Source organism: Protopterus annectens, chromosome 11.part0 (assembly GCF_019279795.1).
Source record: "Protopterus annectens isolate FY-2018-M chromosome 11.part0, PAN1.0, whole genome shotgun sequence".
Taxonomy (NCBI): Eukaryota; Metazoa; Chordata; order Ceratodontiformes; family Protopteridae; genus Protopterus; species Protopterus annectens.
Genome location: NC_056745.1, coordinates 256,456,019 through 256,470,915, shown reverse-complemented (window position 1 = coordinate 256,470,915; position 14,897 = coordinate 256,456,019). Strand labels below are relative to the sequence as shown.

General features: G+C 39.7%; 1 protein-coding gene across 2 annotated transcripts in view; it reads left to right on the top strand.

Moving 5' to 3' along the window:
• The window catches only part of LOC122815309 (zinc-binding protein A33-like), an 807,460-nt gene that overhangs the window by 636,003 nt on the left and 156,560 nt on the right, over positions 1-14,897 (top strand). For both annotated transcript variants that reach the window (XM_044087693.1, XM_044087694.1), the window contains exons 2-3: positions 13,149-13,244; positions 13,327-13,560. In XM_044087693.1, the coding sequence (XP_043943628.1) occupies positions 13,149-13,244; positions 13,327-13,560 (330 nt within the window). The remainder of the gene's footprint in view (positions 1-13,148; positions 13,245-13,326; positions 13,561-14,897) is intronic.

Below are 14,897 nucleotides of genomic sequence, written 5' to 3'. Positions count from 1 at the left end.
GCTGTTTCTACTGAGTACAGTGAGACTATTTGGGAAGGCCCAACCCCTTAACTCTTAACCTTGAAAAAAAATGACATTCCATTCAGCTGCTTTTACTGCGTTTTACTGTACTTATACTCTGCTTTTTCCTACTTTCATATTTTATTTTGCTTTTGCTACTGTTCTTAAAGTATTCAATTGCATTTATACTGCTTCCTTTATTAGTCTTTCTTAGTAGCCTGATTACATTGAGAACATTGTTCTACTGAATTGCTGCCTTATACTGCTTTTTTTTTTTTTTTTTTTTTTTTTTGTGACTGATTTTAAGTACTTTAAATTTCAAATTCCTTTGGGCTTAACATAGGGTATATTCAGTCTTATGGAATCTAGGCTGCCTTGTATCTCTTGAGCACTAAAACCAGCTCTTCACTGAGATGCTGAAGATCTGAGGCATCCGTTGCTTCCAACTAACCAGGGCCGGACTTTGGCCAACTGGTGCCCTAGGCAAAAGGGATCCACAGCGTCCTTCCCCACACCACCTGGTGCCCCCATTCTGGTCTGCCTACACCATCCAGATTACTGGAACAGTACCCGTGTTACACCAGTGCCCGATGCAGCAACTTAGTTGGCCTATGCCTAAGGCCAGCTATGCAACTAACTATAAGTACCTGTTTCTGCTCTTATATTGCACTTTTAATTTGTATTTGCATTTTACTGTCTGTTTGAATTGTCAGAACTGGTTTTGTCCACATTTTACTGCATACTGTAGTAGTGTGACTGTAGCATAGCCCAGTTCCAGGCTTGCTGTGTCTGGGTCTTTTTTCTAACGTCTGAGCAACAAATTCAAGCCATCCTTATTGGAGAAGGCCTTTCTTCACCCTTCTGGGAGGCCTTTCTTCACCCTTCTGGGAGGAGAGCACTGTCTGGGTCCCATCTTATCAGGGGTGATTGGACTTGAGCTCAGAGACTGCATCTTTCTTTGGTAGTTTGAGTAAAAGGGTTATTTCCATTCTTATTTGCTAGTTTAAGTTAAAAGGCTTATTTATTGTTTTTTATAAGCCATGTGTCTGCGCTTCTTGCATGTAATGCACCATCGCTCACTGCCGTGTAGCTGTAGTTACCGTTGGTGGTTATAGTGGCAAACGTTTTGCTTGTTAAATTTTTTCTTAGCACTTTGCTTGTGGTCCTCCAGAGGTTTTTCATGGCTCAGCTGTACTGTCAGGTAGAACACTAAGCCTAGCCTCAGAGGTTCCAACACACCTCTCAAACACTATCCACTCCTAAGTGTGACCTCTCTTTCTGACCACATAAATTTACCCAACACTATCAATGTACAATTTCTCACAGTTTCTCCAGCCAGCTTGGTCAACATAGGTATCATGAAACAGTGTAGTAGCTGCCTCATTTTCACTGACAACCCTCTGCTCCTAGAGCACACAAACTCAGCATGTAAGATATGCAACTATATTAAGAACCTCAAATCCATGCTCTCTCCAGATACCAGTCAGTACATATGAGAATGAGTAGGTCATCAGCAGGCACACCTCACCTCCTACTCCACCCAAACCCACATCCCACATACCTATATATCTGGAGGTCATCACCAGAATCATATCTAAACACCAGACACCTACCAAGCACAAACACAAGCATGCTGCACATAATACTTCCTCTGCAGGACACAATACACATAATAGCTCACACGCCAGTGTCTCACCTGTGAAGCTCTTAAGGCAAAACACAACACCAAACATATTAGTCATAGGTGATTCATGAGATACACAGATGTCCCTCTCACCAGACTGGATAAGGAAAAGGTCACAGTCAGCTGTCTGTCGGGTGCCAGGATCCACCATATCACACATGCACTCAAGTCTCTCAAAAACAGGTACTGTTATGACTCTGTCATAGTCCATATTGGTGTGAACAACTTGAGACATACCTCTCTGGACTATGTGAAAATAGACATGATTGAGCTCTTGGACTATGTGTCTTAGGCTGGTATGTCCCTAGCCTTAAGCAGCATTTTATCTTCACCCAGGATGATGCCTCACTACAAACAAAAAATTATTGACTTCAATAATTGGCTTAGTTTCTGGTGTCATTCCAAGAGGATACAGTACCAGTCAGCCTGGGATAACATGATCGACAGACCTCAATGTTTTGCAGAGATGGTCTTCATCTGTTATCCCTGGGATTTCGGCTACTGGCCAAGGCTCTTGCCACCCCATAGTGCCCTTTTTAGGCAGTGTCTCAAGGACAAAATTCCCGATTTAAGAACTCCATCTAAGAACAACCTCAATGCTTTGCTGCTAAATGCTAGGAGTATTAACACAGAACTGCATTCACTGGATGCAGTCTTTACCTTTGGAGACATAGACATTTGTGCAGTCATGGATACCTGGTTCAAGGCTGTGGAGAGCACCCCAACCATATCAGGCTACACCTCTTTCCACACATTCAGACCACAAACTGAAGGTATGAAAATGAGGGGGTGTATCAATATTCTTTAAAGATAAAAACACCTCCAGACTGGTTAGACAGTATGATTTCCTGGAGATACTTCAGGTGCAATTAACTGTTGGTAGGAAAACTTTTTAAGTCATTGCCAGCTACAGGAACCCCTCCATGAATCAAGACATTCACTCTGCCTATTTGGATCTACTGGAGTCTATCAAGATACATCCAAATACCATGGTTTTGGGTGATTTCGACTACCCATCCATTGACTGGGGAAATTACTCATGTGGAAACTCACTTGCCCAAAGGTTCCTTGACTTCATTAACTCTATTGCCCAGGACCAGCTAGTTGACACCCCCACAAGTGGTGCCAACATCCTAGATCTGCTGTTTACCAATATGGGGGACCACTGTAGCACCCCCACTGTGAGGTCTTCCCTCTTGAGTTCTGACTACAAATCAGTCTCATTTGAAGTTACTGTCACACCTGATCTCCCCCTTAGCACAAACTAAACTAAAAAACTTCTCCAAAACAGGTTATAACCTCTTATAGGATGGTATAAATAGCTTCACTGCACCTCCTCCCTCAGATGGAACTGGCAACTATGCCAAGTTCTACACAAATGCTTTATACAAGCACCAGAACAACGACACTGATGTAGCCGTACCTGATAGTACCAAATCAAGCTCCTCAAGGAAGAGCAAACCTCTCCAGTGGACAACTGCCATTAACAGACTTTACAATAAGAAGAAGAAGAAATTACTGTCTAAGAGTAAGAGAGAGCAAGCCCCCAACTGGAAACATTCCCTCATCAGCTTAAAAAAGCAAATAAGACTCCTTGTGAAGTCCTCCATAGCTAGCTATGAATCCAAATTTGCTTCCTCAACTAAGGACAGCCATAAGGCATTCTTTAGTTACATCTGTAATTGAAAAGGGAAGGCTCAGATTTGTGCTGAACTGGTAGTTAATGATACCACATATACTAAACCTGTGGACATTGCTAACCTGTTAGCCAACAGGTTCTGTGAAAACTTCACTCCCGCTTTCCCACCACACTTAACCCAAGACATCCCTACCACCTGTCCTCTACACTGTATCTCTAAAGAGCAGGTCGGGAACACCCTTTCTAAGGTCAAAATCACAGCATCCATGAGACCTGATAATATCCCAGGCTGCATCCTACCTGGGCTCAAACAAGAATTAGCAATGAACTTGTGTACTCTTTTCAATCATAGTCTAAACATTGGCTTCATCCTAGCTGAATGGAAAAAGGTCACCCTTATCCCCTTGCACAAATGTGGTGCTTCTACTGACCCTGGGAACTATAGACCTATTAGCCTGACTAGCCTTATCTGCAAGGCCATGAAGAGAAAATCATCATGGACCTTATCAACAAAGACATTGGTAACCTCCAAACACTTGACCCTGCTCAATTTGGATTTATTAAAGGGAGATCATGCCTGTTATACCTGGTGGACTTCTTTGAGGCAGTCACCAAGGCCCTTGATGAGGGGAAGTCTGTGCACACAGCCTGCTTAGACTTAACCAAGCTTTTGATGCTATCTCCCACTCAAGCATAATTAACAAACTCACCCAGCTAGTTATCAACATATATATCATTAGATGGGTCATTAGCTGGCTCACTGATAGAACTCATATAGTCAAAATAGAGGAATCCACCTCCAATAGCAGACTTGTAACCAGTGGTGTTCCACAAAGATTAGCCCTGGGACCTCTACTGTTTGGAATTTATTTCACCGAATTGCAAGCTAAAACTAAGGTCTATGGCTGACAAAGTTTGCTGATGACTGCAAACTGGGAGCAGTCATAGAATCTCCAAATTATGTCAACATCCTACAAGAGGGTCTTATACAAACAAATGTCTTGTGCCAAAGTCAGCGCCTAAAGTCAATGCATAAAAATGTATCCTCATCCCTTTCAGTAAGAGTGATGTTTTTGCAAACTACCAAATCAATAACAACACCCTAAGTACACAGTCAGTGGTGAAAGACCTGGGCACAAAGGTTGACAGCAACCTTACCTTTGATCACCATGTCTCCACAGCGGTAAGAAGAGCATTCTATATTGCTCATCTCACAAGTAAGGGCATTGCCTCTAGAAAAAGTTGTAACCTTCATGTACTCTTCCCTCATCAGGCCAATAATTGAGTAAAATGCCCCTTTTAGTATGTATCTTTCCAGGTACCTGCAGCATTTGGAGAGACCACAAAGTTTCCTCACAAGAAAAATTCAAGATCTTCAGCATCTGTCCTATGAGGACCATGTGAAATCACTGTCACTTTATTCTGTTTCATACAGGCTGCACAGAGCTGATCTCTGCCTTGCATATAAGGCAATCTTTGACGCTGCTTTATTGGAAATGCTGCATATCTCTAAGTCAAATGGTACACAGGTTACTCACTCTAATGCCCTTAACCTGGTATGCGACATTAATAGAACCTGGTGGAGGGACAGATTTGTCTCCCAGAAGTTATCACAGCTTTGGAACAGACTCCCTCTATATGTCAAACAAAGCACCTCATTGGCCCTCTTCAAATGGAATCTGGATGATTGGATAGGTAGCTGTAAGTTCACAGCAGGGGTCCCACCTCTGTCCCTCTTGGACAGGGGTGATAGCTGCTGATTGTGGAAATAAGGGTAAAACTTGGCTAGGCTTGTAAGGGCCCTAGGATCATTAGGCTAGTAACCTCCTATGATCCTATGATATGCAGATGACATTATAATAATTGCAAAAAAAAACTGGGATAAAATCTGTATAAAATAAGTAATACTTTGTACAAATGAGTATGTCAAGGTGATGGGGATTGCTTTAAATAAAGATGTAAGTAAAATTCAATGGGAAAAAACAATAGAAAAAATGAAGCAAACTTGTTATTTTCTGGAGAGCAGAGAAGCTATCATTCAGAAAAAAGGCTTATTAAATATATTCAGTATGGATGGGAAAAATGCAAGTATATTTAGCTTGCCAGCAGCATTTAAAATGAATTATAGTAGATATTGTTTTTCATTTATATGGGATTCCAGATTAAACCGAGTAAAAAGAGGAGTTTTGTATGTAAATTAAATGGAAGGAGGTTTGGGGTTAATTAACCCCGTGGCATGTGCTGCTTTATTAAATATTTACAAAGTGCTTAAGAGGATAAATGAAAAAAAACAGAGCAATTAGTAGTAAAATTGCATAATATAAGTATGATAATTTTTTGGCATAGTAAAAAATAGTCAAAGATAAAAAGAGTGTATAAACGAAGAAATAAAATATTACCAAGGCAAAATATTTTGGGGAAAATAAAAAAATGATTATGCAGGAAAAGATGGAAAAGTATGGTATAAGAATGTAAAGATAAAACATTGGAGACTGGTAATGGACAAATTGTCAGTAAAAGGAAAATGCTATATAAAAAGAAACGTGATAGAATAAGTTTACATTGTCAAGAAGAAAAAAGTATGGAACGTGCATTTTTGAAAAAATGTAAAAGTAAAAACATTATGGGGAAAACTAATTAAAGAAGATTTTTCCAAAGATATAAAAGTAGAAAAAATAAACATGGAAATGATTAAGTATGGGTATGATAAACATAGAAGTAAATAAAGAATGTGTTTGATATGGAATGAAAGAATAAATGAAATTATGTTTAATGGTAAATTAATTTTAGCAATGATATTAAGCAAAATCAGATGGTGATTATGCAAAAAAGGAATCAATGTCTAATAGGGATGCAAATTTAGTATAATTATAAAGAAAATTATGAATACATGTAAACAGAGTTGCATATATGTATATTTGTACATTTCTAAATATTTTTAAATATGTAAATGTTTTGTAAATAAGAGTTTTTTTGTATATAAATAAAGGTCCTCTACTATTTTTAATAGATGCCATGGGATCTTTTACATCCATCTGAACTACCACCAGTTCAAGCAGATGGGGCTTTGGTTTAACATCTCATATGAAGGACAGCATCCTCTAGAGTGCAGCACTCCTCTTATGCTGTATTACAGTGTCACCAGTTGATCTCCCAGGTGTGGGAATAGAACCCACAGCTTTCTATACCAAAGGCAATCATTCTACCTATTGCACCACTGACATTGTTGATGGAAGGTAGAAAGCTGTATGCCTGGATTTAGATGAGAGATTACAAGTGCTAGATTTCTTTGATGATATACATATTCCATTCTTTACCAAGAGAAATCCTGAGCAACTTATTGAAATTATGATGATGACTTTTATCCAGGGAAGTAGAAAGCCTAGCTTGCCATGGGAAGATGGTGTTTAGAAAAAAGTTGGAATAATGAGTATTTTATATCATGGTGCAGTCCATATTAAATTCCTGCACCACCTGCAAATAAGAACCTATGAAGCTAAATGTAGAAAGGATTGGTATACGTGGTACCTGTATGGAGGAATTTAAAAGCATCTCTGTATTGTTTGAAGGAGTGAGAGCTCTTATATTATGATCATGCACCACTGACCATAAAATGGTTATTATGCTAATAGGTCATAACTTGGATACTGATTATAGCAGTAGAGGTGTCCCAGGTGAAGGAGGTTAAGGTTGTAGAATGAAAGACACACTAGCTTGACATACTTGGGAACAGATAAGATGTGGAGAAGCATGTAGCAGCTGGAGTCAAGCTAGACAAAATCTTGGTTCATAGGTAAGTACTAGACTATCTGTCCAAGGGCATCTATAAGCCTAGCCAGAATGTGTTGGCTTTTGCCACCCCCTTAGATTAGTTCCCTGTGCCTCGGTCCAGCACAGCCATTAGTTCCCTGTACCTCTGTAAAGCAGAGCCACTGCAGTGATCCATGGGGTAAATTTTCTGTTTCCCATCCACTTTTCAAGGCTTCTCTTGAAGAGTGTTAGTGAGGGGCTCTGCCAAATGTAGATTGGAATCCTGTTCCAAAGCATGGGGAGTCTCTGGGACAGGAATGTATCCCTCCAGCACGTCCTATTTATCATTGTGGTGAGGTTTAGATCCCTAGACCGTGTGGCTCTTGGGGATTTGTTTTTTTTTAGGTGGAACATGTCCATCAATTCATGGTTGGACATGGCCTTGTATATCAAGCAGAGATCACCTCTGAGTAAGCGGTATGCAACTGAGTACAGCTGGAGTTTCTTCAGTTGGGCTGCATAGGGCATATGTTTGAGGCCAGTAATCCTTTTGGTGAGGTACTTCTATGGTCTTTCCAGCTGTTGCAGGTGTCTTGTAAGGTACATCCCAAATGGGGTGTTGTACTCTATGATGGGTCTGATGAGTGATGAGTAGAGGGGCACAATAACCTCTTTTGTTCTAGATGCGAATCCTTTTGTGATTAGACGGGCCACATAGAAGGATTTTCTAACCACCTTGGGAATATGATTATCAAAGGAGCGATTACTATCTACTTGGATCCCCAGATCCCTTATTACATTTTCTGTATTTAGGGGACTACCACATATGTGGTAGTTCACGGTCACTTTATTTTTTCCAAAGGGGATGACTATGCACGTTTTGGCATTTAGCTTGAGGCCATGATTTTGACGCCAGGTATCTATCTCAGTGAGACCCTTCTGGAGGATGTCTGTATCAGCTGAAGGGTCAGTTATGGCCCCCAGTTTGCAGTCATCTGTGAACTTGTTCAGGCATAGTCCTCCTGTGCTTGCCTGTACTTCTGAGAAGTATATACCGAACAGGGGGGTCCCAGGACTGAGCCCTGGGGGATGCCACTTGTAACTGGTTTAGAGTCAGACCTAGAGCCTGCAACTCTCACTGTGTAGGTTCTATCCATGAGCCAATTGGAAACCCATCTCATGACGTAGGGGTTTATGTTCAGGCTGGTGAGCTTGTCTATAATACTAGAATGGGGAATGGTGTCATAAGCCTTTACGAGGTCTAGGTAGGCTGTGTGGACCTCCTTTCCCTCGTCTAAAGCCTTGGTAACTGTCATAAAGAAGCCCACCAGGTTTAGGAGGCATGATCTGCCCTTCATAAAGCCAAACTGGATAGGGTCCAATGTTTGAAGGTTCCTAATGTCTCTGTTAATGAATTCCATGATGATGCGTTCCATAGCCTTGCAGACCAGGCTAGTCAGGCTTATAGGACAGTAGTTCCCGGGGTCCGTTGTGGCTCCACCTGTGGGGAGTGGGATAACTGTTGCTGTGCACCACTCTATGTGCACGTATCCTGTAGAGAGGCTGAGTTTGAACAGTGTGTTTAGGTGAGGGGTTAGTTCATTTTGGAGCTCGTGTAAGACACAGCCTGGGACAGCGTCTGGTCCCATTGAATCTGTATTTTTGGCTTTGGATAGGGCTGTTTTAACCTGTGTGTCAGTGTTTGCCGGGACACTACATTCTTCTGGTATGGTTATGGGCCCTTTAGGGGTGAGAGGTGGGTGAAGTTTGCACTAAACCTGTCTGCCAGAATGTTGGCAATATCAGTCGGTTCAGTGTATTTTGTGCCATTCTGCACTAACTCAGAGCAGATCTGAGAGTTTTCACTTAGGTTCTTGACATAGCTAAAGAACGCTTTGTGGTTATCTTTGGAATCCTTGGCAATTTTTCTTTCGAAGCTAGCCTTGGATGATTTTATGAGGGATCGTAGTTTCTTGCTGATACTAATCAGGGATGTCTTTCCTTCTTGGGATTTTACTCTTTTCTGCACTAGTTTCCTTCTTTTACTGTATAGCTTGTTTATAGCAGGGATCCTCCAGATTGGTTTCCTTTTCTTGGAGGAATGAGTCTTGGTTTTGCTTGGGATAGCAAGATTCATGCATTCTTGCAGGTGCTCATAGAGTGCCTTTGTAAGGGATTCAGCAGCTTGGACAGCATTGTCCTTTAGCATGGAGGCTGTGAATCTTCCACCTCGGTCTTAAGTAACATGAAGTTTGCTTTTGAAAAGTTTTTCACGGTGATTTCCTTGATTGAGGGTGGGGGCGGAATGTGGATATCCAGAGTGATTAGTCTATGGTCTGATCTAACCAGAGAGGGTTTGACCTCCTGTCGCCCATGTTGGTGATGACCAGGTCCAATATGTTGTCACCTCTGGTGGGGGTGTTGACCCGTTTATCCAGGGCATTTGAGTTGATAAATTCTAGGAAACGTTGGGCAAGGGAGATAGTACTTGAGTAGTTCTCCAAGTTAATGTTTGGGTAATTGAAATCACCCAATATTAGGGCATTTGGTAGGATCTTCATATTTTCCAGTGTCTCCAGAAACTTGGAATGGGGGTCCTGGGTCATGGTGGGTGATCCGTAGCAAGCTACAATTTGAATTGCAGTTTTGCCTGTTGTTAGTTGCACATGGATGATCTCTGAGGCATTGTGCTATGCCACTAACCTGGAGGTGTGGGTATCCTTGATGAATATGGATACACCCCTACCTTTTGTGTTTCGGTCCACATTCTGTGGCCGAAAAGTATGGTATGAGTTATAGCTGGGGTGTTCTCGGGATCCTTAAACCAGGTTTCTGTTACTGCACAGATATTGATGTTCTCCATACTGAGGAGTGCCTCGAGTGCATGCACTTTGAGGTTTAGACTTCTGGCGTTGGGTAGCATTACCCTCAGTTTTTGGTTACTTGTGCTATTTACGGTGGTGTGTTTGTCTTTTGAGCCTTGTTTAAAAAAGGTACTATTTGGGTGGCAAAAGCCTTGGCCAGTATTTAAAAGCTTAAGGGTGACAGGTGCAAGTCATCTCTTGTGAAGCAATGTGGCTTATTGAGCATGTCATCCCAGGTGGACAGATACTGGATCCCCTTTGAATGACTCCAGAAACTTAGCCAATTGTTGAAATTGATATTTTTGTCTTTATACTGTGGCATCATTCTTAGTGAGGGAAGGATGCTACTCAGGGTCAGGGTCATACCGGCCTGGGCGACGTGATCAGAGAGCTCTTCCATGTCTCTTTTCATATATTCCAGGGAGTTACGTCTCAGGTCATTCACATCAACATGGACAATGACAGAGTCGTATTTGTACTTGTTCTGGAGTGACCTGAGTGCTTGTGTTATGTGGCGGATCCTGGCACCTGACAGGCAACTAACTGTAACCTTCTCCTTGTCCAGCCTAGTTAGTGGGACATCATTGTGCCTGACTATAGAGTCACCTATTACTAGTGTGCTGGGCATGTTATTTTGCCTTAAGGGTTGTGATTGACTGGCACACTGATTATGTGAAGTATGTGTTTCATGGTTTGTGATGGGATGTGGAGGTTTCTTGGGTGTCTGCTTTGGAGATCTCTGTTGCTTTTGCAGATTTTTATTTTAGAGCCTCCGAGTATGTTTTCATGTATTTATGTGTGTTACTTGCCGGTGTTGGTTTAGTAGGTCTATGTGAGACTGGTGGTGTGTTGCAAGTATTTTCCTTCTCCTCTTGACTGCCAGTTCCAGTCTTGGGTTGAGAGAGGTTTAAATAATTCTTTGAAACTGTATGTTGTTGAGACATTACACAATGCATGATCTTTGGGTATAAATGAGTTATTTTTGAAAGGCACCACCTACGTTGATTTCATTGTTAGTAGAGGGCAGGAGTGACCTACTAATAACTAAAAGATTAGTAAGCAGTGACTATAGTACATGCATTGAATGAGACAGAATAAGAAAGAGTGAAAGAGAGAGGAAGTTAAAAAATAATGTAATGGACAAAAAGTGACAAAGCTGGGTAAACAATACAGAGAAAGAATTGTATTCTAAAAGCTGGGGATGTACGTGTCAGCTTTAGGGGCATGCTGCAAAATCCTACAAATTTAGAACATTTGCTCAAAAATGTTTGTACTGTTCTGCATGACAGTGAGGTTATAAAGAGTGTTCACATATGCAAATCAGTTGCTGTTGAGGTATGACTCTGAATGTGAGAGATATGGGAGACATGAGATCACCTTTTTTCATCACAAAGCTAAATACATATTAACTGTTGCTCTCACATTTATTGGGAAAGTATTTGGTAAGCTGGTTGCATTTACTATGTCATTAATGCTACTGCAATGTGACCGGTTATTGGACTTAATAAACTGAAATTAATGCACTGAAAGTGAAAACTAGAAATTGAAAGCAGAAGTAAAGTGGATAAGAGGCAAAGTAGAATAGCAAAAAAATATTCCTGGCTCAGAATTAATTATTGCAATTTATTTAGCTTCCACAGCTTTTGTAATGTGGTTTAAAGTTTTTTTGCAATGCGAGTTCCTATAATACAGATGAATCTTGGTATCTTTGAGAATTTATAGGTTAAATGACTACTGAGGGACAATGTTTGTCAACCTGGCAGTGTGCCGAGCAAGAAAGACATGTAAAGATGGTTGCCTGCCTGAAGTAAAGGAATGGAACAGACAAAAAGTATAGAAAGGAATTATTGCCTTCTAAAAATACCACATGGATGATACCCTTCAGCAGAATGGATAACAATTTAATATAGCTGTAATGTTCTGTATAAAATACCTCTCAACTGTACAGATTTTTGCAGAATGTCCAGATTTTTGCCTCATATTTTCTGTCTGTTTCTCATAAAATTGTGTTTTTTTGGCAAATCACTGGCAAATCATTGAGGGTTGAAGTTAGAAAATTATGAAAGACAGCTACGTTTTAGACATCATCCCCTTCAGAAAATACATGCTAATGCAAATACATGCTAATGCAAAACCTGTTATTCTATCAACTTTTTAAGCTTATAAGAGCACTATTTAAAAGTTCCCCTGTATTTGGGCCTTCCCCCCATTAATTATGGCTTTGTCCAGATTTCTTGCTCTAACAAGCTGAGCAGTATGATAGTGTGCCATTTAGTATTATTTGCAAATATTTAAGTTGTAATTGTTGTTAAGACTGGATTGCATGTTTATCTATATAGTCACACACGCTGTGATATAAGCAAATGAGAGCCTACAAATGCCATTACTGAACCAGTTGTAAAGACTTCTGTCTTACTACAGAATGAGAAAATTGAAACTCAAATGATTTCAGGCTTATGAAGTCAGAGCCTTGGGTAAATTATCCTTCCATATTTGACTAGCGAACTCCTTGTTGAAATTTAAATGTATATTTGATATTTTATCAGGTGACCTTGGATACAGGGTGAAAAAAAGTAGAATACAAGTTGTTAGACAGCCAAGCTATGGCTTGTAGGTTTCCTTATACTTACATTGCAAAATTATACCATAAGATGCTAGTGACTAGTAAGTGGCCTTTCCCTTCTCCTAGATGACACTTTTGTTCTTAGTCATAAGATTGTAGGCTACCTATTTTAACTTTGTTTTCATTAGTTATTATTTACATTATATATTTTTGTACTACCACTCTTGTATTCCCTTTGTACTTATATAATTGCCTTTATTTGATAAAGAATAGTTGTTGTGGTTTACTACTGATTTGATATCTACATTTGACATCTATTGCTGATTTAGTGACATGGAAAATTAATCCTTTTTTAACTTTCATACCGGTAAGCATGCTTTTTGGTCATTTCCCTCTGGTATTCTTGTGTAAGTTGTATCTGCATATTAAAATTCATCTAGTTATTTATGCACTAGCCTTAAAGGAGATTGTCAAAGTTGTTAATACTATAATTATGAATGCTTTATCTTCAGTAGATGTTCCGTAATTACACAAATTCAAGCTAAAATAATAATAATAAAAAGAAAAAAACAATTAGGTATGGGCTGATCTTATGTCAGGTATGTTGTATTTGTGTTCACACTAAATGCTGATTTTTTTTCCATCTAGGACAATCTGGTAACTTCCTTGTCTCAGTTGCAGTCCAAGCTGAGAGGGTATAATGAAAAAAAGTGCCAGCAAGAAATGAAGATATCAGAAGTCACAGTAAGTCAAGTTTATTTATTTATTTTCATTTTGTTGTAAAGTTGTTTGTTTCATTTATTTAATATAACCTCACTTTTTTCAGGCCAGTGCCAGAAGTTTACAATTGCACATTACTTCAGAATTTGCCAAGCTTCATGAGTTTCTCCAGCATAAGGAAGAAAAACTGATTCAACAGCTGAAGGAGGAAGAAATAGGAATTGTGAGACAGATGGAGGAAAACCTGAGTAAACTAAATGAGACCATTAATGCCATTCAGAAATCAATGTCTAATATTCAGCTACAGCTGCAGCAACAGGATGAACTGACTTTTTTAAAGGTAAAGTTATATTTGACTACACAATATCCCAGTAATGTTGCTGTGATAGCGGATCCTTTTAAAGTTATCACTTTGATTTAGCATCTCTTACAAATGAGGTCTTGTGATAAAACTTTGCAAAACTTTGGTGCAACTAGTTATATGCAGAATATATATTTCAGAACATGAAGGAAAAACTCACATCAACACAAATTACAAATTGTGCAGTGCACTACATACAAACATACATGCATACAAACTTAAGTACATACCATGCAATCTAAGAACGGTATACAGTCCAACAGAACACAGTGCAGCATACATTCATAACTTGTAAGATAACGAACAATCTATTAATATGTTTGTATCTAACTTATCCTTTTTCACATTTAAAATTTTTGTACTCATATTTGTTATTCCACTGCCCCCTTAGAGCCTTTCAGATTCCATGTTTCCTTAACATGATTTGGTTGATGCTCCATAAAATTACCTCTTTCTTATCTTATCATTTAATGCCCTTATTCAGAGGAGGATCATGGTCAAATAGTGCCCTAGGCAGAGTAATGGACCCAGGCTCCCCCCAGCTATTCCCATTTCTTGTCTCTCATTCCAACAATTATCATAAACGCTGTTCACAACTGTCAGCATGCATGCTATTTTCTTCTTTACTTTTGAAATGAATTAAGAGATGTTGATTTAATTTAAAACTTTTAACTTACTTTTCCTTTGTTTACCAGGTTAGCCCCACTAGGCTAGTAGCCTCTTTTCAAGGGAGACCCTTAGTTCTATTAATACTACTTGGAAAGATTTGGCCAGGGCATCAGGGAATTTCCCCCTTACTCTTTTCAATAGCTCAGATGGATGTAAAAGATTCTATAGCACCTACCATCAATGCAGGGAGATGGGGCCTCGGTTTGATATCTCATCCAAAGGATGACAGACTCAGGAGGGCAGCACCCCCTAATGGGCTCTTCAATGTCAGCAATCCATCTATAACGTGTGGGAGTACAATCAACAGCCTTCTGCAGCAAAAGTGAGCATGCTGCTTGTGCTACCAACATTGCTTTCAAATTTTTATAACACAAACACAATGTTGATTTGCTAAACAAAGCAGTTGCACATTGAAAACAGACTTGGCATGAGCAAAAGTAAACTTCTTCCCTTGAAGCTCACATCCACTGAAAATGCATTGAGGTTCACGTTCTTTGAAAATGCACCTGGCCAGTGACAAGTAAAGTGTACCTTGCTCCTGAGCTGTTTTTAAATCATGGCTCTCCTTTATATATTTTTAGGACCATGCATAAATGCATGTGTTATTTGATTAATCTTCCTGATTTAAAGTATTTCCGTTAAATACA